Source organism: Eimeria necatrix, genomic scaffold (genome assembly GCF_000499385.1).
Source record: "Eimeria necatrix Houghton genomic scaffold, Enh_scaff467, whole genome shotgun sequence".
Taxonomy (NCBI): Eukaryota; Apicomplexa; class Conoidasida; order Eucoccidiorida; family Eimeriidae; genus Eimeria; species Eimeria necatrix.
The window spans coordinates 1-20,657 of NW_013654352.1; the positions used below are offsets into that span (position 1 = coordinate 1).

General features: G+C 51.0%; 4 protein-coding genes across 4 annotated transcripts; 2 read left to right on the plus strand and 2 right to left on the minus strand.

Annotated features, from left to right (window-relative positions):
• Positions 1-59: 59 nt before the first annotated feature.
• Positions 60-339, minus strand: ENH_00056290 (small nuclear ribonucleoprotein, putative; the record flags this gene model as incomplete). The annotated part of the gene is made up of 1 exon (XM_013581660.1): positions 60-339. A coding segment is annotated over one exon (280 nt), but the record flags the coding sequence as incomplete, so codon positions are not given.
• Positions 340-6,517: 6,178 nt separating this feature from the next.
• On the plus strand, positions 6,518-10,104 carry ENH_00056300 (hypothetical protein, conserved; the record flags this gene model as incomplete). Its single annotated transcript, XM_013581661.1, has 2 exons — positions 6,518-7,432; positions 7,843-10,104. 2 exons carry the CDS (start codon positions 6,518-6,520, stop codon positions 10,102-10,104), a joined length of 3,177 nt encoding a protein of 1,058 aa, XP_013437115.1.
• Positions 10,105-10,964: 860 nt separating this feature from the next.
• On the minus strand, positions 10,965-12,533 carry ENH_00056310 (hypothetical protein, conserved; the record flags this gene model as incomplete). Its single annotated transcript, XM_013581662.1, has 1 exon — positions 10,965-12,533. The coding sequence occupies one exon, from the start codon at positions 12,531-12,533 to the stop codon at positions 10,965-10,967; it is 1,569 nt and encodes a 522-aa protein (XP_013437116.1).
• A 1,174-nt stretch (positions 12,534-13,707) lies between these two features.
• Positions 13,708-17,332, plus strand: ENH_00056320 (hypothetical protein, conserved; the record flags this gene model as incomplete). Its single annotated transcript, XM_013581663.1, has 7 exons — positions 13,708-13,800; positions 14,136-14,156; positions 15,323-15,535; positions 15,823-15,884; positions 16,094-16,364; positions 16,694-16,912; positions 17,183-17,332. The coding sequence occupies 7 exons, from the start codon at positions 13,708-13,710 to the stop codon at positions 17,330-17,332; spliced, it is 1,029 nt and encodes a 342-aa protein (XP_013437117.1).
• Positions 17,333-20,657: the final 3,325 nt, after the last annotated feature.

The window sequence follows — 20,657 nt, forward strand, 5'->3', positions numbered from 1 at the left end:
CGCCCCCCGGGGGGCCCCCCGGCCCCCCCGGCCCCGGCCCCGGGCCAGAGGCCGCAAACCCGTCTCGCGGGGAGGCCGCTGGATGGGAGTGTCGTCTATGAGCAAAGTGTCGAGAGGCAAAGAGTCCGGGAGAATGAAGTAGCGAATGTTGCTGCCTCGAATGGTGAGGTGGTCCATAGAAACTGGGTTGGAGTGTTTGACAGTCAACTTAACGTTCTTCAAGTGCGTGTTCATGGCCACGTCCACGCCCACGATGGTGCCGTGCACCACTGTGCCGTTCTTCAACTCCAAGACCAGCGTCTCGTTGGCCAGCCGCATCAAAAAGCGAACCAACTTCATCTTGGCGAAAACGGAGAAGTCCGGCGAGGCGCGCAGAGGTGTCAAGTCGAATGCGAGGCGCCGGCGGCAGCGGCGGCGGCGCGGTGCTGCGGGGAGCCAGCCCGGGGCGCGGAACTGGCGGACTCAGAGAAGCAGAAAAAAAGAACCAAAAAGGCAAAGTTTCCAACAATCCGCATCCAAAAAATTAAACAAAAATTCAGCCACGAAGAGCTGGGACCTATGGAGAGGGGAGCCCACCGGTAATGCTGCCCTGGAACCGACACAGACGCGCCGGCCTGCGGGGTTTGACGCCACCTCGGCGCCTCAAAGCGATTTTAACGAAATAATAAAGAGGTAAGTTCCCCAAAAACTCCAGAAAGAAGCAAAATCTGATGAAAACGCCACTCGGACCAGTACGCCTCCCACCTGCATGCAGCAGCTGTAGCTACACCTGGGGCCTGCCTGCTTATCCGGGGCTGGGCACTGCAGCCTTCAAACCAGTTTCTTTAATTTGTCGCAAATCCACTGGATTTTAAACCTTAAAATCAATTAATTTTGGCTACTGAGCGCCGTTCATTAGCGAGACGAATGTGTAGGATCCATTCCCGCTGCACCAGGGGCAATCCTAGAGTGCACTGTTTCCCTTACGGGGCCGAGGGCTCCTCTGACTGCAGCATTTGGGGGCTAAAAGAAGAGTTGGCGATCAAATCTAGTGTAGATTGACAAGGTATTCTCTAATTGACCATATACTAGCTGCAGGACTGCTAAATGGGTCTCTAAGGCAATGAAGGGCCGGGCTTTAATGACCAGCAGAGGAAGTATCGATGGGCAACTCGAACGGCGGTCAAGGTTACGACCGCGCACGCCCTGCTTGTCGATTTGTGCTCAATCAGAGCTCATTATATGCACAGTTTTGTGCCCCCGGTGTTCCAACAGTTGAAAACTGTTGACGTTGACGCACACGGGTACATCAGGGCCGCTGGCTACCTCAATAAGGCTACAAGCTGCCATTCTACCGTCACTTGCGGGGACACCGCTGACAGATGCCCTAGTGCTTTTGGCTTTCGAGAGAATTCATCTTTCTGCGCGTGAAGCTCCAGCTTCCTTGACTGGTGTGGGGCCGGGATCTTGGTGCCGCCGGTTTACGTTCTCGCACTGCGGTTGGCACTACGACCCATAAGCAAGTGTTAGTCGCGTTAGGCGAGAACTCTCGAAAGAGCTACATCTCGTAGCCTTTCTTTGATTTTCATTAGCGTCTCTTTGAGCTCAATGATGCACGGGAAACTTAAGTGCATGAATCAATTAAAGAAAAACCCGTTGACGGGGAAGGCTCTTCAATGAGAACGTACAAGCAGGCCACAATAAACAAGCAGTGAGTAGACAAGATAGCGATAGGGACACAGTAAGTTGACAGAATAGAAGCTTTGAACCGAAGTGGAGCATCATCTTGAAAGCAGCAAGATCGCGTCTCCTACGTCTGCATGTGCTAGCGATAGTTGATGAAGGATGGTCTGAATTTTAAGACCCTGTGAGCAGAGTGCTATGGGAGTGTAGGCATTTTCAAGGCCTGCCGCTACCACTGAATGGCTTATTTGCGTACGGCAATAAAATTCAGGGCTGAGCGAATGGACAATGCCCTGACCATTGCTCTCAGTCAGGTATTAGGGCATCGTATTTCTTTCCATGGGTTTTTGCGATTTGGTTGTCATTTGCAGCTTCTTTCCGTGATAGTTGAAATAAATATCGGCTGCTATTTCTGTTGAGTTGCCTTGCAGCAAAAGTGGATCTACCGACGTCGTTCCTACAGTAGCAACATCAATGTTACAGTCAACAAGTACCTTCGCCTGAAAAGCCGCCAAATAACCCAAATTTAGCTAAGGACCTGCTAAAGCTAATCATAACAACTCTCGAGCGCTCCTTATAGAATGTTATCCTTGCTGACAGTGAATGCAGGTGTGTTTAGGTGGAACAGGAAACCTTCCTCAGTGGTACTAAAGACGGGCGGTATTCTGAGCATCGGCTCTAACAGATGTTAATTGCGTCTGCGCTGGAACCTGAAAATACGGCAACTGTGCTCTTATGTAGTAGCAACTAGCTGATACGTCTACGTTCTTTTGCGTTGTCTTCGGTTTTAGCAATGTTCAAATCACCGCGAACTAAAGAAGGAAGGACAATCAAATTTTGCCTTGTGCAAAGGCGTTATTGTGCTTGCCTTCTATTTCAATTGAGCTTTGCACTTTCTTTGTAATATCATAAGTAATGATCGTGGCATCCTGGCGTCTCCTCACATAGCCAGTTCATCTAACCTGGCCTGTTTACTCTTTCTGCTACAGAAGCATTTAAGAGTTGGCCTGTGTAGACACGCAGAGAGATCTACGCTGGAGCAGGATGGTGAGCTAGAAACTGCACGCACGAGATACCTTCAGGCCTTAGATGCGGCAACTTGAGCCTGACTATTTATTACCCTCTATTTGAGAGGTATTTGAGCCTTGTACGGCAAACACTCATTTTCTCTGTTTGACTCTTTCGATGCTTGTATTCAAGCGGAATCCGATCTAGCCTGCGGCAACTATAATGCAGCATTTTTAGTGGGACAAAAGAATAGGCGCGCTTTGGGGGGAATGAAGGGGCATGAGAGCACAAGAGCGCGCTGATGGCTAGGCGGCTGAGATGGATTCGTGAGTATCTAGATCGCATGAGGCGCTGTTAAGGCGTTTTTTTAAGCTGTGCTAAGGCTCAGTCAAAGCCGCAACTATCCTCAATTGCACTGCTACGACGAGAGACTTGGCATATCTCGTGTGTCGCAATGCTTTATCTCTGATTGACGGATAACAAATACACGTACTTCTCTTGAAGCACGTCGCCAGTAAAACTGATACGACGAGTTCTGGCGGTTAGTAGACTTAATAGCCGGTTGATCGGAGGTTTCGCTTGGGTGACAGTCCTTTGAACTTCGCGCTCCAGACAGAGCGTCCCTTGTGAGGGCTGGAAACCTTTCCTGTGGTATGGAACTTGAAGACGCTTCAACTGGATATGAAATGAGCAGAATCTTCCGCACTAAGAAGTAGGTGTAGTCTTTGCTTTTTTAAGATCAGACAAGAGAACTTGCTCATCCGGATCATCCTATTTTTCAAGGAGTTTCTGTTAAAACACCAGAAACTTGTTCGTTAGGGATATTAAATCGCTGATGCCGTCACGTTACGCGACTCCGTTTACACTTATTAAAGATCACAATGTCAGGTTTGATTTTCCCCTAATTATGGTTGCTCGTTATGCAGGACGCTGCTGGTGAATTCAGGCTTCACAAGGTGCAAAAAAGGAAGACCAGTGATATTGCAGGATCTCTAGGGAAAGGTGCCTGAGGCTTGTGAAAATACATGAAGATTCAAATATTGCGTAGGGTAGACAAGAAAGCTGCCATCAAGTGACTGCAGGATGCATTAGGCGTAATTCCCACCAGTACATTGAAGCGCAGACTTGGCCCCTAAGGTCCTATAATTCAGAATGTGTAGATTGATATAATATGTGGAAGTTGACATCACGCAAACAAACACATCCCCAGAAGATCAGGCTCAGAGCAGTCTGCAGTTAGGCCCAAATTTCAGGGCTGGCAAGAGGCACAATGCTGCGCCATTGATTATTCTCCTCCACCCTCCCAATTCCCCAACAAACACAAAGTCTTTCCATCCGAAAATTATTTTCCCAGCTTTAGAAACATATTATGTAACGCTTTATACTTGCATGCGGTGGGCTCGGGAAGTTCAGAGGGCTGGTGTGTGGTATGGCCGTGGGGCTGGATGCCGCTGCGGCTCCTAGCAAGTGGCCGCGAAAGTAGTGTAGCAAATGACACAAAATATCTTCAGTATTTTAGTACTGTTCGTAGGTGAGCTCTCCCGCAGCTTGGCTGTTTGTTGAGCTGCTGAGTCAGTCGATGAAGCGTTCCAGTAGAGAGGGCTGAACGGGCTAACCAATAGCCGAATACTGTAAAACAAGACATTTCTGCCCTGTCTTTCTTACTTCATGCTAGAGAGCAAAGACTGCAGTGATATGGAATTAAACGTTTGGCAGGCTGCGCTTATCGTCGTACCCATGGAAGCTGCGAAATCTTGCACACGCACCAGAGTTTCTGATTATAAGCTGTAATTGCTGTGTAATTGTTTACTTTTTCTCATGTGGATGTACTTGGAAGCACATTTGATGCCGATAAAAATCATTTACTAAGGCAGCGAACGAGGCAAAGCCATTACTCACCTTCTTACTACCTAGTGTCCGCCAGCTATTCATGAAAACACTATAGCCAAACTATGAACAGAGTGCCATTGTTGTGGTAGCAATAAAGCCATGCGCCTCGTGTTTTGCGCTGTGTAAATTTTCAGAGTTGTCCACGAATGTCAACACCAAACCGGAGGCAGTAAACACATGGTAACGCAATAAAATTTTTGAACGAAATGCTGAGGGCTAAACCGCCACTAGCTCAGGTCTTCCCTGAAGAGAGATATCAGAAGTACCAAATCGGTAGCTCCTTACTACGAGGATGCTGCGTGTATCTTCTGAAATGACTGGTCATCTTCATTCTGCAGTCAGACTGTAGCGCAGTTGCCTTCACTCCCCTGGGGAAGTAAGTAGACAGCCTCAGTAAGCATCAGGATTCGTAAGTAGTCTTAAGGTTCCGGACAGCATGGGTGAACTCCAGAGTATTTCAGACTTTATGAATTTTCATATACTCTGCAAAGTAATGTAAACAGACGTTATCTGGTATAGCAACGTGAGCAACGTTACGAACCCTCAAGCTGCGAGAGAGGATGCAAGAAAACAGAAATTTGTTGTAGCACTTTTAAAAGGCTTGAAAATAAAGATGTGAAACGCCTTGTGCAAATTGACTTCATAGACAGTCATATGATGAGCCACTTAACTGCCTGGGGATTTATGCTGGCTCTCCAGCTAGGAGATGTTGGTAGCAGCCATATGAACCTTTTGACAAACAACAAGTGCCAAACAAACCTGTAATTATTCTCACAATGGTTTGATTTTTCTGCGTTTGCTGACAGACAAACAGAACAAATGGACTTTATCTCTACTCCCAAGCTCTTGAGCGGGATGCCATGAAGAGTAGCAAGTGCAGCAGCAGCTGCGCCGCATGCACACCTTTGTCTACTGTGCTTCTTGACAGCCCCTGCTGCAACAGGTGAACTTGCAGGTGCAAGAAAAAGACAACAGACAAGTCTAAGCTAGGCAAACTTCTGTGAAGATAAATGTGAAGACAGCCTCAGTAAGTGTTGAGTCCGACCCAGTGGCTTCACTTTGCAAAGATGATCAGCTTAGGGTTTTACAGAAGAATGAGGCTATGGTTGTTTCGCTCCTTCTCCATATGGCTAGTTGCAGTTAGCGAGCTAATGCATGCAGCTAGCTGCAGCTAGCTTGCCAGTGCGTATGGCTAGTTGTAGCTAGCTAGCTAGTGAATGTGGCTAGCTAGAGGACCTACATGAGTTTCAATTATGAATGGGGCTGGGCCGCATGCAACTGGCTGCCTATTCATATTGCCTTGTGCTACTGAGGGAGCCGAACTGCTCCAATACATGCTGTCCCACGTTTAAAATGGCGAAAAAAGGTCTTTTAATTGTGTTTAGCGAATTAATTAAACTAATTGTTTATTTATTTCCACTTTTTCCCGGCATAAGTCAGTTTCTGCTGCGCTGTGCGTACACTGGAACAACCGCACCACCCCCCAGCCCCCACCGCTTGGGGGCTGTTTCGTTTGCTGCATTTTCTTTGGCCGCGTTCTTGTTTTAAAACGAAAGAATATTTTTAAATTTTATTTCTCTGTTTCACACCGAAGACTTCCTTTGGAGGGCTTCGGACTTAGCATTTATTGCTGCTGCACCGCTGCAGCCGAGCGCCGCAGCACAGGGGCCCGGGCCCCTCCTGGCTCCCTCCCTAGCCTCGATTATTTGTCTTTTCCTCCTTACTTTTCTTTAAAAGTATTTTATTTGCTTTCTTTGACTTGCTAAGTAGACCTTAGGAGCTGCTGGAAGCCCCGGCTGGGCTTTCCTCTGTGGACTCTGCCAGCCTCAATTGGGGTTTGTTTCTCTTGCTGCTGCTGCCCAAACCCTTCTTTTTTCTCTTTTTCTTTCATTTATTTCCCCAATGAGCTGATAAAAGGACAGAAAAAGCCCCAAGTCCGCCAAACGCATGCAATAACATGCGCAGGCCCCACCCCCGAGGCCTCGCCTTAGCCCCGCGGCCTCAAGTCGACGCGGGGCCCCTCAAGGGGGCCCCCGCAGGCCCCTCGGGGCCCCTCCAGGGCACTCTGGGGGGCCCCCAGGGGCCCCCCAGGGGCCCCTGTGGGGCCCCCCACCCCCAGCAGCCTGCCCACGGCTACGCCGACAGCAGTCTTTATGCCTGTGGGGCCCCCAATTATCCCCTTGGGGCCCCAGAGGACCTTCAGCAGCCCACCAGCATGGGGGCCCCTGAGGGGGGCCCCCTGGGGGCCCCCCTGGGGGCCCCCCCGGGGGCCCCTGAGGGGGCCCCCCTTGGGACCCATGAGGGGCCCTTGAACTCAGAGGGAGAGGAGTACGGCTGCTGCGATATTGGCTGCAGCTGCTGCCAGCACAGCGCTGACCGATATGCTGCTGCTGCTGCTGTGTGCGACTGCTGCAGCGCAGAAGCAGCAGCAGCAGCAGAAGCAGCAGCAGCAGCAGCAGACACAGGGTGGCCTGAAGATAGCCACAGAGATGACTCCCACAGCAGCGAAGAAGGAGGCTTTTGCTGCGAGGGCTGCTGCTGCAGCTCCCCCACAGAGCCTGCAGAGTTGGGGGATTCTTACGGCAAAGCAGCAGCAGCAGCAGCAGCTGCTGCTGCTGCTGCTGCTGCAGCAAACGCAGCAGCAGTTGGGGGACAGCGAGTCGGCCGGGGCCGCCTCGACAAGCGAGCTGTGCTGCAGCGGGAGCTGCAGCAGCTGCACCGCAAGCAGCAGCAGCTCTTAGAGCGGCACCAGCGGCTGCAGCTGCAGCGCATGCAGCAGCAGCAGCAGCAGCTGCAGCAGCAGCACGCAGGCCGCAGCACAAGCCCCGCCGGGCTCCGGCGTCCCCGGGAGCAAAAGAGGGCCCCATGGGATGTAAGCAGCACCAGCAGCAAGTGTAGCAGCGCAGCAGCAGCAGCAGCAGGGTCTGCTGCTGCAGCAGCAGAAGCAAAGACTAAGCCAAGTGTCTGCAGTCTCATATTACTCTGTGCAGACTTATTGTTTTGAGCTTGAGAATTTGCTGTTCATTAAAAGCAGCTGCAGCAGCAGCAGCTGCAGCAGCAGCTGCAGCAGCAGCAGCAGCAGTTGCAGCAGCAGCAGCTGCTGCAGCAGCAGCAGCAGCTGCAGCAGCAGCAGCAGCAGCAGCAGCAGCAGCAGCTGCAGCAGCAGCTGCTGCAGCAGTAGCTGCTGCAGCAGCAGCAGCTGCAGCAGCAGCAGCAGCTGCTGCTGCTGCAGCAGCAGCAGCAGCAGCAGCAATTTATGCGTGTTTGCATGTCTGCGTGCAGGGGGATGTCCACGACATGTCTCAGCTGCGGGCAACGCCTACGGAGCTGCTGCTGCGGCGGCTGCGCAGCACAAGTCCGCATTCTGCTGCTGCTGCTGCTGCTTACCGGCAGAAGCTTGCTGCTATGGAGACAGACCTGAGGCCTTTTGTGGAGGTCTACAAGATGAAGTACAGCGGGCAGCAGCAGCAGCAGCTGCTGCAGCAGCAGCAAAGGAAAATGCGGGTGGCTGCTGCTCGAGCAGCAGCAAGCCGCAGCAGCAGCAGCAGACGCAGCATGCACGACCCCGACTACCTTGGCACCCAGCAGCAGCAGCAGCAGCAAAAGCACCAGCAGCATCGCCACCACTACTACCCGCTGCAGCAGCAGCAGCAGTACAAGCTGCAGCTGCAGCGCCACCAGAAGCAGCAGCAGCAGCAGCAGCAGCAGCAGCACGACTTGCTGCTGCAGCAGAACGGCAGCAGCACAGCACGCGGGGTCACCGGAGAAGCTCCCCTACGCCGGGGCTCTCCCAGCCCCCAGCGGCGGCCCCGCACTGCGAATTTGCTGCGGCATTCCTTCCGCAGCAGCAGCAGCAGCAGCAGCAGCAGCAGCAGGAGCAGCAGCAGCAACAGGAAGCACCGCAGGAGGCGTCGAGTTCGAAACACGTGCAGCAGCTGTTCTGCTGCTGCTGCTGCTGCTGCACAGGTGCAGGCGGTGCAGGCAGCCCTTGGAGCTGCCTACGCACCGCAGCTGCAGCAGCAGCTGCTGCTGCAGCAGCAGCAGCTCCTACAGCAGCAGCTGCTGCAGGCACCTATTCCTCTGGGGTCACTGGGAACTTCGCTGACACAGTCGCATGCCTTTGCTCTCCCGCAACTGCAGCAGCAGCAGCAGCAGCAACAGCAGCAGCAGCAGCAGCAGCAGCAGCAGGCTTCTGACGTGGAGAAGGAGCTGCAGCTGCTCGACGAAATCCACAGGCAGCTGCGGATGATCGAGTTAGCAGAGGCACAGACAAGTTCCAGCCCGTTGCAGCAGCAGCAGCAGCAGCAGCAGCAGCAGCAGCAGCAGCAAGCACTGCAGCAGCTTCAACCAGCGCAGCAGCAGCAGCAAGCAGCCTCGCAGCACCAGCAAGCCCCGCCGCAGCAGATGCAGCAGCAGTTGCAGCAGAGGCTTCAGCAGCAGCCGCAACCGCAAGTTCCGCAGCAGCAGCAGCAGCAGCCATACCAGCACCTGGAGGAACAGCGACTTCTGCAGCAGCAGCAGCAGCAGCAGCAGCAGCAGCAGCAAACTCCCTTAGCACAACAGACACTGCAGCCGCTACAAGCTGAGTTAGTGCAGCAGCAACTGCTGCTGCAGCAGCAGCAGCGCCTGCTTGAGCGCCGGCTGAAAGAGCTGCAGGAGCAGCAGCTACTGCTAATGCAGCAGCAGCCGCAGCTGCAGCCCGACAACGCACCCCAGCAGCAGCTGCAGCAGCAGCAGCAGCAGCAGCAGCAGCAGCAAGAGGAAACCCTGCTGCAGCCAGCAGCACCGCCCCTCCGCTCTCCTGCCCCAGCCATGTTGCTGGACTTGGGGCCCCCAAGAAGCAAAGGGGGGCCCCCGAGGGGCCCCCCCGGGGGCCCCTTGCTGGAGCTGCAGGTGACCTCGGCGCCTCAGCAGCAGCAGCAACCGCAGCAGCAGCAACCGCAGCAGCAGCAACCGCAGCAGCAGCAGCAGCATGCTGTTGGCCCGCTGCTGCAACAGGAAGCAGCGGCAGTTTTGTCTGAGGCATTTATGCCCGCTGCTGCAGCAAACACGAGAGGTGCAGCAGCGCCAGCGGCAGCATCTGTTGCTGCTGCTGCTGCTCCACCTCCCCAGTTTGTGCCTACGCAGCAGCAGCAGCAGCAGCAGCAGCAGCAGCAGCAGCAAGAGCTTCCTGGAATGGCGGAGGAAACCCCGCCTGTTGGTGATGCTGGTTGGGCAGAGAGCCTGCAGCAGCAGTTGCTGCTGCTGCAGCAGCAAGAGCAGCAGCTCCTGCAGCAGGAGGAATTTTTGCGGCTTCAGCTTCAGCAAAAGAAGTCTGCGCGCTGCAAAAATAAAGGGGCTGCAGCCACGGACTCCCCAGATAAGCAGCTGCAGCAGCAGCAGCAGCTGCTGCTGCAGCAGCAGCAGCAACTGGTGCAGCACCGGGAGGCTTTCGTGCTGCTGCAGCAGCAGGAATGGCTGGAAGCCCCGCTGCTGCCGACACAAGTCTCAAGTGAGTGCAAAACAGAGGTAGAGTTTGTCCTCGATGCCAAGCGCTGTCTCTAAAAGCAGCAGCAGCAGCAGCTGCAGCAGCAGCAGCAGCTGCAGCAGCAGCTGCAGCAGCAGCAGCAGCTGCTGCAGCAGCAGCAGCAGCGGTTGCGCGCACAGCAGCAGCGGCAACATACTGCGGACTGTGTGCCAGTGAGACGTGAGGTCATTCTGCTGTAAGCCCTGCTGCAGCTGCCCGTGCTGCTGCTGCTGCAGCTGCCCGTGCTGCTGCTGTTGCTGCTGCTGCAGCAGCTGCTGCTGTACCCATTTGTTGCGTCTGTGTTTGGGAACTTCTTTAAAAATTAAAACCTTCCAAAGGCCGCGGTTGAGTCTCAGCAGCGTTTGCTGCCGCACCTGCTGCCGCCGCAGCAGCTGCAGCAGCTGCAGCTACAGGTGCTGCAGCAGCAGCAGCTGCAGCTGCTGCAGCTACACTTGCTGCAGCAGCTGCTGCTGCTGCAAGCTCAAGTTTAGTGCTGCTCTGTAGCTTTAGACTTGCTGCATGCAGTGGGGGCCCCCCTCCCGCAGGCCCTCTTGAGAGACTTGCAGCAGCAGGGGGGCCCCCCCTTGCTGCTGTGACCACTGGTCTGCTGCTTCGAGGCACTGCAGCAGCAGCAGCTCCCGGTAAGGGGAGAGGGGCCCCCCTTGGGGGCCCCCTTGGGGCCCCCAAGGGGGCCCCCAAGGGGGCCCCCCGTGGCAGCAGCCCCCCAAGTGCAGCCGCAGAGAAGGCAGGTGGGCCCAGGCCCGACCCAGAAACGAGACAGGGGCCCCTGCAGCACACCCGCACAGCAGCAGCAGCAGCAGCAGCAGCAGCAGCAGCAGCAGCAGCAGCAGCAGCAGGCAAGATAAAAAAGAGCCCAAACGAGAGAGCGACTCCGCGTCTACGCCTGTGCATCTGCAGCAGCAGCAGCAGCTGCTGCTGCTGCTGCTGCTGGCCCCGCTGCTGCTGCAGCAGCTGCCGCACCTGCTTCTGTTCGGGAAGCAACAGTTGTGGTGGCCACTGCAGCAGCAGCTCCTGTTGCTGCACACAGCTGCAGCAGCAAAAGCCCCACACGCAGCGCAGCACGCCGCACCCCCAGGGGGCCCCCCTGCAGGGCTGGATGCAAAACTGAACTCAACCCATCAACAACAACTATTCCTATGGGGGGCCCCCCAAGGGGCCCCTCGCTGGGGGCCCCCTGGATGGGGGGCCCCCCAAGGGGCCCCTCGCTGGGGCCCCGCTGGATGGGGAGCCCCCCAAGGGGCCCCTCGCTGGGGGCTTCCTGGATGGGGTGCCCCCCAAGGGGCCCCTCGCTGGGGGCCCCCTGGATGGGGGGCCCCCCGAGGGGCCCCTCGCTGGGGGGCCCCCCATGGGTCCCCTGGCTGGGGGCCCCCTGAGTAGGGGGCCCCCAATGGAGCCCCTGGCTGAGGAGGCCCTGACTGAAGGGGCCCCCCTGGGGCCCCTGGCTGGGGGTCTCCTGACTAGAGGGGCCCCCCAGGGGCCCCTGGCTGCTGGGCAGCCCCTTACTGAGGGGGCCCCCCTGGGGCCCCTCGGTGGGGCCCCCCTGACTGGGGGCCCCCTGACTAAGACAGCCTGTGGGGGCCCCCTGGACGTGGGGGCCCCCAAGGGGGCCCCCACGTCCAGCTGTTTGGCCGTGAGAAGCCCCGGGGGGCCCCTGGCTGGGGGCCCCTGGCTGGGGGGCCCCCTGGGGGGGGCCCCCAAGACCCTGAAGGGCAAAGACCTCTAGGGGGTGGGGGGCCCCCCGAGCAGCAGCAGAAGGGCACAGGGCCTCCAGCAGCTGCTGCAGTTCGCCCGCACTGAACACCCGCAGCACCACCAGCCGCTGCAGCAAAGCCTCTGCTGCTTCCCCGCTGCTGCTGCTGCTGCTGCTGCTGCTGCTGCTGCTGCTGCTGCATGCAGCTAGGGCGCCCCTGGCAATGTCCAGAAAGCGCGAGCAGCGGAAGCCGCCGCTGCAGTCTATGAAAAGGGCACAGCCAGGGGGGGGCCCCAGGAAGCTGTATTTGTTTTGCTGCTGCTGCTGCGCTGCAGCAGCAGCAGCAGCAGAACTCCAAGATATGCCCAAGAGGTAAGAGACACACAGCTGCAGCAGCAGCAAAGTCTTGCCGGCACCCGAGGGGCCCAAGACTTCGCAGAGGCAGCAGCCGCGGGGGAGGCCCCCCCCCAAGACGCTGTCAAGCGAGGGCAGCAGCAGCGGCACCCGCCGCAGCCGCTGCTGCTGCTGCTGCTGCTGCTGCTGCTGCAGCAGTTCCAAACACGTGGGAGGCAGGCGCAGGGCTGCTGCTGCTGCTGCAGCGGATCCAGAGGCCGGCGCTCGCGACGGCGCAGGGGAAGCAGCGAAGCCGCCGTTGTCGTGGCAGCAGGTGCTGCTGCTGCTGCTGCTGCTGCTGTTGCTGCTGCTGCAGCAAGGGCTGTAGGGGCCACTGAGTAGGTCTCTCGAATGATTCTGCATTCTATGGCAGCAGGAAAAGCAAGTGGCAGCTTCTAAGTTCCTGTTTCCCTCGCTTTCCACCTCCGGCCGGCCGGGTGCTGGCTGGGGCCCCCGGGGGGCCCCAGGAGCTGCTAGTGGCGTGAAGAAAACAACAAGACAAATATTTATGAAATTAAATTTTCAAATTGAAGGGGATTCCATCCAAATTGCCCTGTCAAGACAGCGCGCAAAGGCAAGACAGGGGGGCCCCACACCGGGCGGCCCAGATGGCGGGGGCCCCCCTGCGTGACTTAACTGAAGAAAGCCGAATAATGAATAAAAATATTTAGTTAAATTGATTTAAAATGTTTAATTAAACCAATAAACCCTTTCTTTCGCCCCATTTTGATCCTCCTCTTCTGCCAGTCCGCCAGCAGCAAATGCAGAAGCGGTGCAGCCATGCGACGGGCGGCGGCGGCGGAAACCTGGGCGAAATTCCACTGAGTTCGCAGCTAAAGCTAAAAATTATGAATTCATTTACTCAAAAAACAAATATTTCACGTTTTGGGGGGAATTTTGATGGCGAAATTGGCCAGATCAGGCAGAGGCAGCCCCGCTGGCGACAGTAGAGTGGGCAGCGCGCGCAGCAGTTTGGGGGCTTTTTGCGGCTTTTTCGTTTTAATTTAAGTCCATTGAAACAAAAATACTTTTTTGGTCTTTTGGCATTTAATTTATTCTCCTTTTCCCCCCAGAACCTCTCCCAGCGGCGCGGCGTGACCAGTGGTCAGCCTGCAGCCGCTGCGCCGTGGGTCTGCCTTTTCCATTTTCTCCACTTTCTTGGTATTACACTTGAGCTCTTTCAGCTAATTTTTTGCTAATTTTTTTATTAATTTCTTTTTTTTAATTCAATAAAGGGAATTTAGAGAGCTCCGCTGCGCGCCAACTGTCTCTGGCTCATTTTGCACATTTTTTCTGTGCTGAAGTTCATCTTCAGCACTTTAATTGAGACTATAAAGGGGAATTTAAGCCCCAAAAGATCCTTTTTGAAGTGCATGCGTCAGTTTTGGATTAGTGCTGGCTTTTCTGTTTCTCGTTTTCCCTTTGTAATTCCTTTTTGCTGCCAACTAATATACTTTTAAATACTTCTGAACCAGCTCTTCTCGCCAAATCTCGAAATAAAAAAACCTGCAAAACTCTAGAATTTGAAAAGAAAGAAATGGGGGCCACAGAGCTTTGGAAAGCAATTCGAAATGAAGCAGCAAAGAAGACAAGTCTTTGCTGTTTCCGCCACCAGCGCCTCGCTGTAGACGTAAGACTTTTTGTTGCATTTTGGCTTTTAATTCAATTAATAACCATTTAATTATCTACAAAAATAAAACTTTTCATTGCTTTTGCCTTTTAATTTAATTAATTGTCATTTAATTGCCATTTAAGGGCCATTAACATTCATTCAATTGGCTCCAAAAAATGTATTTAGCTCAGCTAGTGTTCAGCACCAGCTGCGTTGCTGTTTCTGGCTTTCCGCGCTTTCTTTTCGTAATTTACTTCTCCATTTATTTTTAATTTATTTATTTTCTTTTTTTAATTCAAATAATTCCATTTTCCGTTTCTAAATGCAAACCTTTTGCTGTTTGCGCTGCGCAGATCGCCGGCTGGATCGACAGGGTGCGCGTTTGCTGCGGGAAGCTGTTGAAGAGAAATAAAGTTGTTGTAATTGAATAATAATTAATTAATAATTAATTAATAATTAATTAATAATTATATAATCAAATAAATAAACAAAAAATGAATTTAAATTGCAAATTTAAATCAAAAGATAGCCCGAATTCACTTGAAAGAAGAGAAAGCCACATAAGACAGTCTTGTTGAATGCAAAAACATTCAAGTTTTGCTTTTCGCATTTATTTCTTCTGCAAAACATCTCTATATTAATCCAAAAGGCATATAAAAAATAAAAAGAATTAAAAATAGATTTTTAATTTCAATTTAAAACAACACAAGTAGACACTTTCTTGTTTTTGCAAGTTATGCATTTGAATACTTTTCACTCCGTGCTGCAGACACCGCAGCAAATTCTAATTGCAAGAAATTGTCAGTTTTTATTTTTTGGAATTAAAATTAAAATTCGGTTTTTAATGTTTTCATTTTATATACTTTTAATGGATAATCAATTTGGAGCTGTTTTCGCCAAAAGAAATAAATCAAAAAGCCTAACTTGCATGTACTTTATAGTGTCAAAAATAAATTTCAGAATTTCGGAGAAGTATTTATTTCCATTTCCAATCCACAGCTTCTAATTTAGTTTTCTTGAATGAGAATTATAATATAATTTATTTATTTATTTCAAATAAATATATTTTAATTGATATATTTGTCCCGTTTCGCTTGCCACTACTTGAGGAATTTTTTAAACTTTTTTCCTTTCTTTTTCTGATTTTACACTTTTCTGTTATGCATAAATTAAAACTCCATTTAAAAACTAAAAAGTCTTTTATTCTATTTTGTTTTTCTCTAAATGCGGTTTTCTCGTTTCAGCTAATTAATGAATTTTGATTAATTCATTTTAAAAAATAAATTATTTCAAATAATTGAAAATGCAACAAATAAAGAATTAAGTAAAATTATGAATTTATATTTTTCTCCGAAGAAGAACTTGTCGAACTTGACAAAAACATATTTTTCAAAATTGTTTTATTTCAAATTTGCTGGATTGCTTCATGGCTACGAAGAATGCGAAATTTTAAAATTACAAAAAAATTAAATTATGTTTTTAATTTTAAAAACAAAAATCTTTTTATTTTAGTTTTGTTCTATTGTGGCTTTTGCTTTAGGCGATCCGCCCTGCAGCGCTGCAGCTGCTGCAGGAGCAGCAGCAGCTAAACTCCCGTGCTGCTGCTGCTGCTGCTGCTGCTGCTGCTGCTGCTGCTTCTCCTTCTGCTTTGTCTCCCTCGGATTTGCCTTCTTCTCTTTTGTCTCTATTTGCTGCTGCTTGGGCCTCGATTGGCCAGCGGCTTTCTTTGCTGCAGCAGGCAGAGATCGAACCGGTAAGCAGCAAAAGAAGCAGCAGCAGCAGCAGCAGCTGCTGCTGCTGCTGCTGCTTTTTCTCCTCCTGGAAAGCAGCAGCAGCTGCTGCTATTGCTTCCTGCTTTTGTTTCTGGGAAGCAGCGGCAGCGGCTGCTGCAACTTCCCGCTTCTGCTGCTGGGAAGCAGCAGCAGCTGCTGCTGCTGCCTCCTACTTCTGCCGCTGCTTCTGCTGCTGCTGCTGCTGCTGCTGCTGCTGCTGCTGCTGCTGCTGCTGCAGCTCGCGTCTCTCTGAGTTGGGTGTTTGCAGATATTTGTGTTTGAAGGAGCTCCTCTGAAGGCTAAAGAGGAGAAGCAGCAAAAGAAGAAGCAGTAAGACAAAAGAAGAAAAGAAAATAAATGAATTTAAATTGATAAAATAAAATCAAATTTAATTTTTATTTTTTGTTTATTTGCGGCCTCTGCAGCATTTCCTTTTTCAATTATTTTTTCACTTTTGCTCAAAGACACATTATGACAAAGACGCATGCTGCTGCTGCTGCTGCTGCTGCTGCTGTTGCTGCTGCTGCTGCTGCATGCAGGTTTGCGGCAGCTGCAGCAGCAGCAGCAGTTCGCCTGCAGGCTGCGGGCGACGCTGCAGGGGCTTTGCATGCAGCTCGTGCTGCAGCAGCAAATTTAATTGTCTTTGATTTATTTCGAATTTTTGTTCAACAAAAATTAAAAAGTTTGGGGTGTACGTACATCGTGGCCCCTTATGAAGCAAAAGCACAAATTGCTCAACTTGCTGCTGCTGGAGTTGCTGCAGCAGCAGTTTCAGAAGACATGGAGCTGCTAGCCTATGGCTGCACACAAGTCAGAATAGGACTTTTGCTGCTGCTGCTGCTGCTGCTGCTGCAGCTGCTGTTGCTGTCGGTACTGTTGGCGGTGTTGCTGCTGCTGCTAAGGGTGTTGGTGTTGCTGCTGCTGCCACTATTGGCTGTGGTGCTGCTGCTGCTGTTGACACTCATGCTGTGCAGGCTGCTCTGTTGTTGCTGCTGCATGCAGCAGCTGCTGCTGCTGCTGCTGCGGCATCTTGTGCTGCAGCTGCTGCTGCTGCTGTTTGCTTCTACTAACCTTTTGTTTTGCTTCTGCTGCTTTTGACTGTTTGGATATTCATTCGTTTGTTTCGGGTGTATGTTCAGCTCCTCTCAGGTGTACGCGCAGATGGCTCTGCCTTTTTAATTTCTTTTTCTTTTTTCAACTCTTCCAAATCCCTTTCGCTGCAGCAGCAGAGTTGGAGTGTACGTACACTGCAAGTGGCCAGGTGTCTGCTGAGCTTCGAAGCAGCAGCGAACAAAAAGGGAACAGTCAATTTGAAGGATGCAATTGCACTTATAAACAAACACGGCGATCTGGAGGCAGTGAGTTGCCAATAAAGCAAAGACAAATGAGTAAAAGTGGAAATAAATGAATAAAAGAACTTCTGAAAAGCAGAAAAAGTGAAATTCAGCGGCAGCAGAAGGCAAATGAAGCAGCAGCAGCTGCCTTGAACTGCAGCAGCAGCGAAAGAAACACAAACGGAGCCCCACAGACACCCAGAGCTGTCCCAAAAGTTAATAAATGAATAAAAATAAACATTTTAGGCATTAAAACCAAACAAAATGGATTTAAAAATGGTAATTTCCCCGCAGATTGAACGAAGCCTCTGCGCCGTGGAGAGCGACCCACACGAATCCAGGTGTACGTACACCTCAGCAGGCAGCACGCAGAAGCTGCTGCTGGCGTACAGACACCAGACGGTTTTTGCATTTGACGAAAAAGTGAGAAAAAAGGGAAAATAAAAAGAATAAATGTGTTTTTAATTGGTTTTTTTCGCTAATTTCCTCATTATTTACATATTTTCTGCCTTTATGAAGCATAAATGGACTTATTTTTGCCCGTTTTGCACATTTTGGGAATACAGGCTTATAGGCTTCGGCCAAAAAAAGAAAAGAAAAAAGAAAAAAAGAATTTTAAAATAAAACCACAGCAACAGAAACTCTGCTGCTGCAGGCATTTATTTCTTTTTTTCAAATTTGAATTTTAATTTATTTCCATTTCTGAGTTGATATCTTCCTTTCAAATTTGAATTTTGGTTATTCATTTCCACTTTTGAGTTTATTTCTTCTTTGCAAATTTGAATTTTAATTTACTTCCACTTTTGAATTTATTTCTTTCCCCGAATTTGAATTTTAATTTACTTCCACTTTTGAATTTATTTATTTTTTTCAAAGTTGAATTTTAATTTATTTCCATTTTTTTGATTTATTTATTTTGCTGCAGCACCAAATCTTATCTGTCCCCCTGACAAATCCGCCGCAGCCCCTCGACGGCCAACTGCAGCAAATTGCGGGTCAGCCACTTCGCCTGGCTTTTTAATTAGACAGCTAGCTGGCTAGCTGATTAGTTATTTGGCTAGCTAGCTAGCCAGCTAGCTAGCTAGCTAGCTAGATAGGTTGATGGGTAGCTAGCCAAATATAGAGTCCGCTAGTTGGTTCGCTAGCTGGCTGGCTATCCAGCTAGCTGGCTAGCTAGCTAGCTAGCCAGCCAGCTAACGAGCCAGCGAGCTAGCCAGCCAGCTAGCTAGCAAGCGAGCTAGCCAGCTAGCCAGCAAGCGAGCTAGCCAGCCAGCTAGCCAGTCGAGTTACTCACCTTTGTTTGGAGATAACTGGCAGAAAAGAAATTAAATTGTTTTTCATTTTATCCTTTTCAGGCCCCCTTCTTAATCCTTCCGTCTCTGCTGCAGTTTGCACTGGCCTTCTCCATCCCCTGCTGCTGTCTCCTTTGCCTTCTTTCTTTCCTCTCTTTTCAAATCAAAACCAAAAAGCCACTTTTAGGCAAACAGGGGCCCCCATGGGGCCCCCTGGGGGCCCCCCACAGGGTCCAGGGGGGCCCCCGTGGGGCCCCCAAGAGCGGTGGCCCTCGTGGGGCCCCAAGGGGGGCCCTAGGGAGGGCCCCAGAGGGAGCCCCAAGGGGGCCCCCAAGGGGGCCCCCAAGGGGGCCCCCAAGGGGGCCCCCAAGGGGGCCCCCAAGGGGGCCCCCATGGGGGGCCCCATGTGGCGGACCATGGGGTGGCCCCCAAGGGGCCCCCAGCAGCACGTGGGCTGCTCTACAGGAAGCATGTGGGGGGCTGGACGTAGCAGGGAAGCAGCAGCAACACCAGCTGCTGCTGCTGCTGCTGCTGCTGCTGCTGCTGCTGCTGCTGCTGCTGCAGGGAAGCAAGAGAAGAGGCGCGGATTTGAGGATGGGGATAAAAGGTCATGTAGAGACAGCTGGGATGGTAGTGAGGGCCCCCTTGTGGGGTTATCAGCAACAAGAAAAAGAAAAATAAAAATAAAAAAAGAAAAAGAAAATAAAAAAAGAAAAAGAAACAAAAGTAGAAATGCAAGTCAGGCTGGCTGGGCGGCGCTGCTGGGAGGTGACGGCGAAAGAAAAGCTGACGCGACGCAGCAGCAACGCGCATGCACTGCAGCAGCAGCAGCAGCAGCAGCAGCAGCAGCAGCAGCAACTGGCCCTGCCAGGAACAGGGAGAAGCAGCAGCAGGAGGCGACCCCCGCAGGAGAAGCAAATAGATATGATGAGGGGCTGCTTTCTGGGGCAGAGTCACCTGCTGCTGCTGCTGCTGCTGCTGCTGCTGCTGCTGCTGCTGCATGCGGAAATACATTGCTGCTACCGCGGCTTTGCCCCTGTCGTTTGCTGCTGCTGCGCGCCTCAGTTTGCTGCTGCGACTCCCTGGAGGAAAACAGAAGCAAAAAGAGAAATAAAAAAGAAAAAGAAAGGAATGAAAAGAAAGAAATAAAAACAAGAAAGAAAGACGCAAAAAGAAACAGAGACGCGAGGCTTTCTGATCCCTTTCCAGGCGCAGCAGAATCCCCTGCAGCAACTGCAGCAGCAGCAGCAGCAGCAGCAGCAGCAGCAGCACCTGCTGCTGCGCTGCTGCCTGAAATTAATACTCCTCTGTCTGCTGCTGAGCCAGAGGGGCCCCAAAAGAATAAAATGAAGGCCCAAGCAGCCAAACAACTACACAAAAGAGCAGAAAATATAAGAGAGGGGGGGCCCCCCCTGCTCTCAGGGGCCCCTAAGGAGCTGGGGCCCCTTTTGGGGGGCCCCCTGGGGGCCCCCCGTGGGGGCCCCCAGGCAGGGGCCCCCCATGGGGGCCCCCCTGGGGGCCCCCATGGGGGCCCCCATGGGGCTTCGCAGTTGGGTGTTAATTTGATTAGAGTTGTAATTCATAATGATGAAAACTTGGAGCCTCTTTTGTACAAGGGTTTGCCCTTGTCTGTTTTTGTTGAAGGGAAATAAAAAGTTGAAAGAAATGAACATTTAAAACGCCTCAGCAGCAGTCTTTTACTTCACTTTTTCCCCTTTGCTGCTGCTGCTGCTGCTGCTGCTGCTGCTGCTGCTGCTGCCCTTTTGTTCTTGTTTGGGTTTAAACCGCTACGATTTGCTTCAGGCTCTTAGCCGAGTTTAGAGGCATCAAACTTCTAAGTGAATAAAATAAAAATAAAAAAGAATAAATAAATTAAACAAAAATAAAAGTTCTAAATTATGTAAGTTGGCAAAAAAACCCGAAATGAATTGAGCAAAAGTGTTGAAAATAACTTAAAGAAGCAAAAGTTCATAAAAGGATTTAAACAAAGACTCTGAATTGATTTAAAAAATGTTTAAAATGATATTTCAAAACTAACTACATTAATTGATTAGAACAAAAAACATTTAAAGTTATATTTCAAAACCAAGAAAGTAAACTTATTTAAAAATGTTTGAAATGATATTTCAAAACTGAGAATGCACTTGTGCGCTGAAAGGCAAAAGTGTTGCTGCCAGATGGGAATTTTGGCTGAGGGGAAAGGAAAGAAAAGTCAACTTAAAAAAATAATAATAATAAAAATAATAATAAAAAATAAAAAAAGATAAAAAGAGAAAAGGATCGAGGGGTTAAAGTGAGGAAAGCAGTCAAAATCAATTATAATGGAAAAGTCTGGAATTGAATGCGCATTTGAATCAAATTTAAAAAGATAAGAAAAAGAAAATAAACAAAGAAATAAATAAAAAAGAAAAAGTTCAGATTCTTCTTTTCAATTTCAATTAATTATAATGAAAAAACTGGAACTGAATTTGCAAATG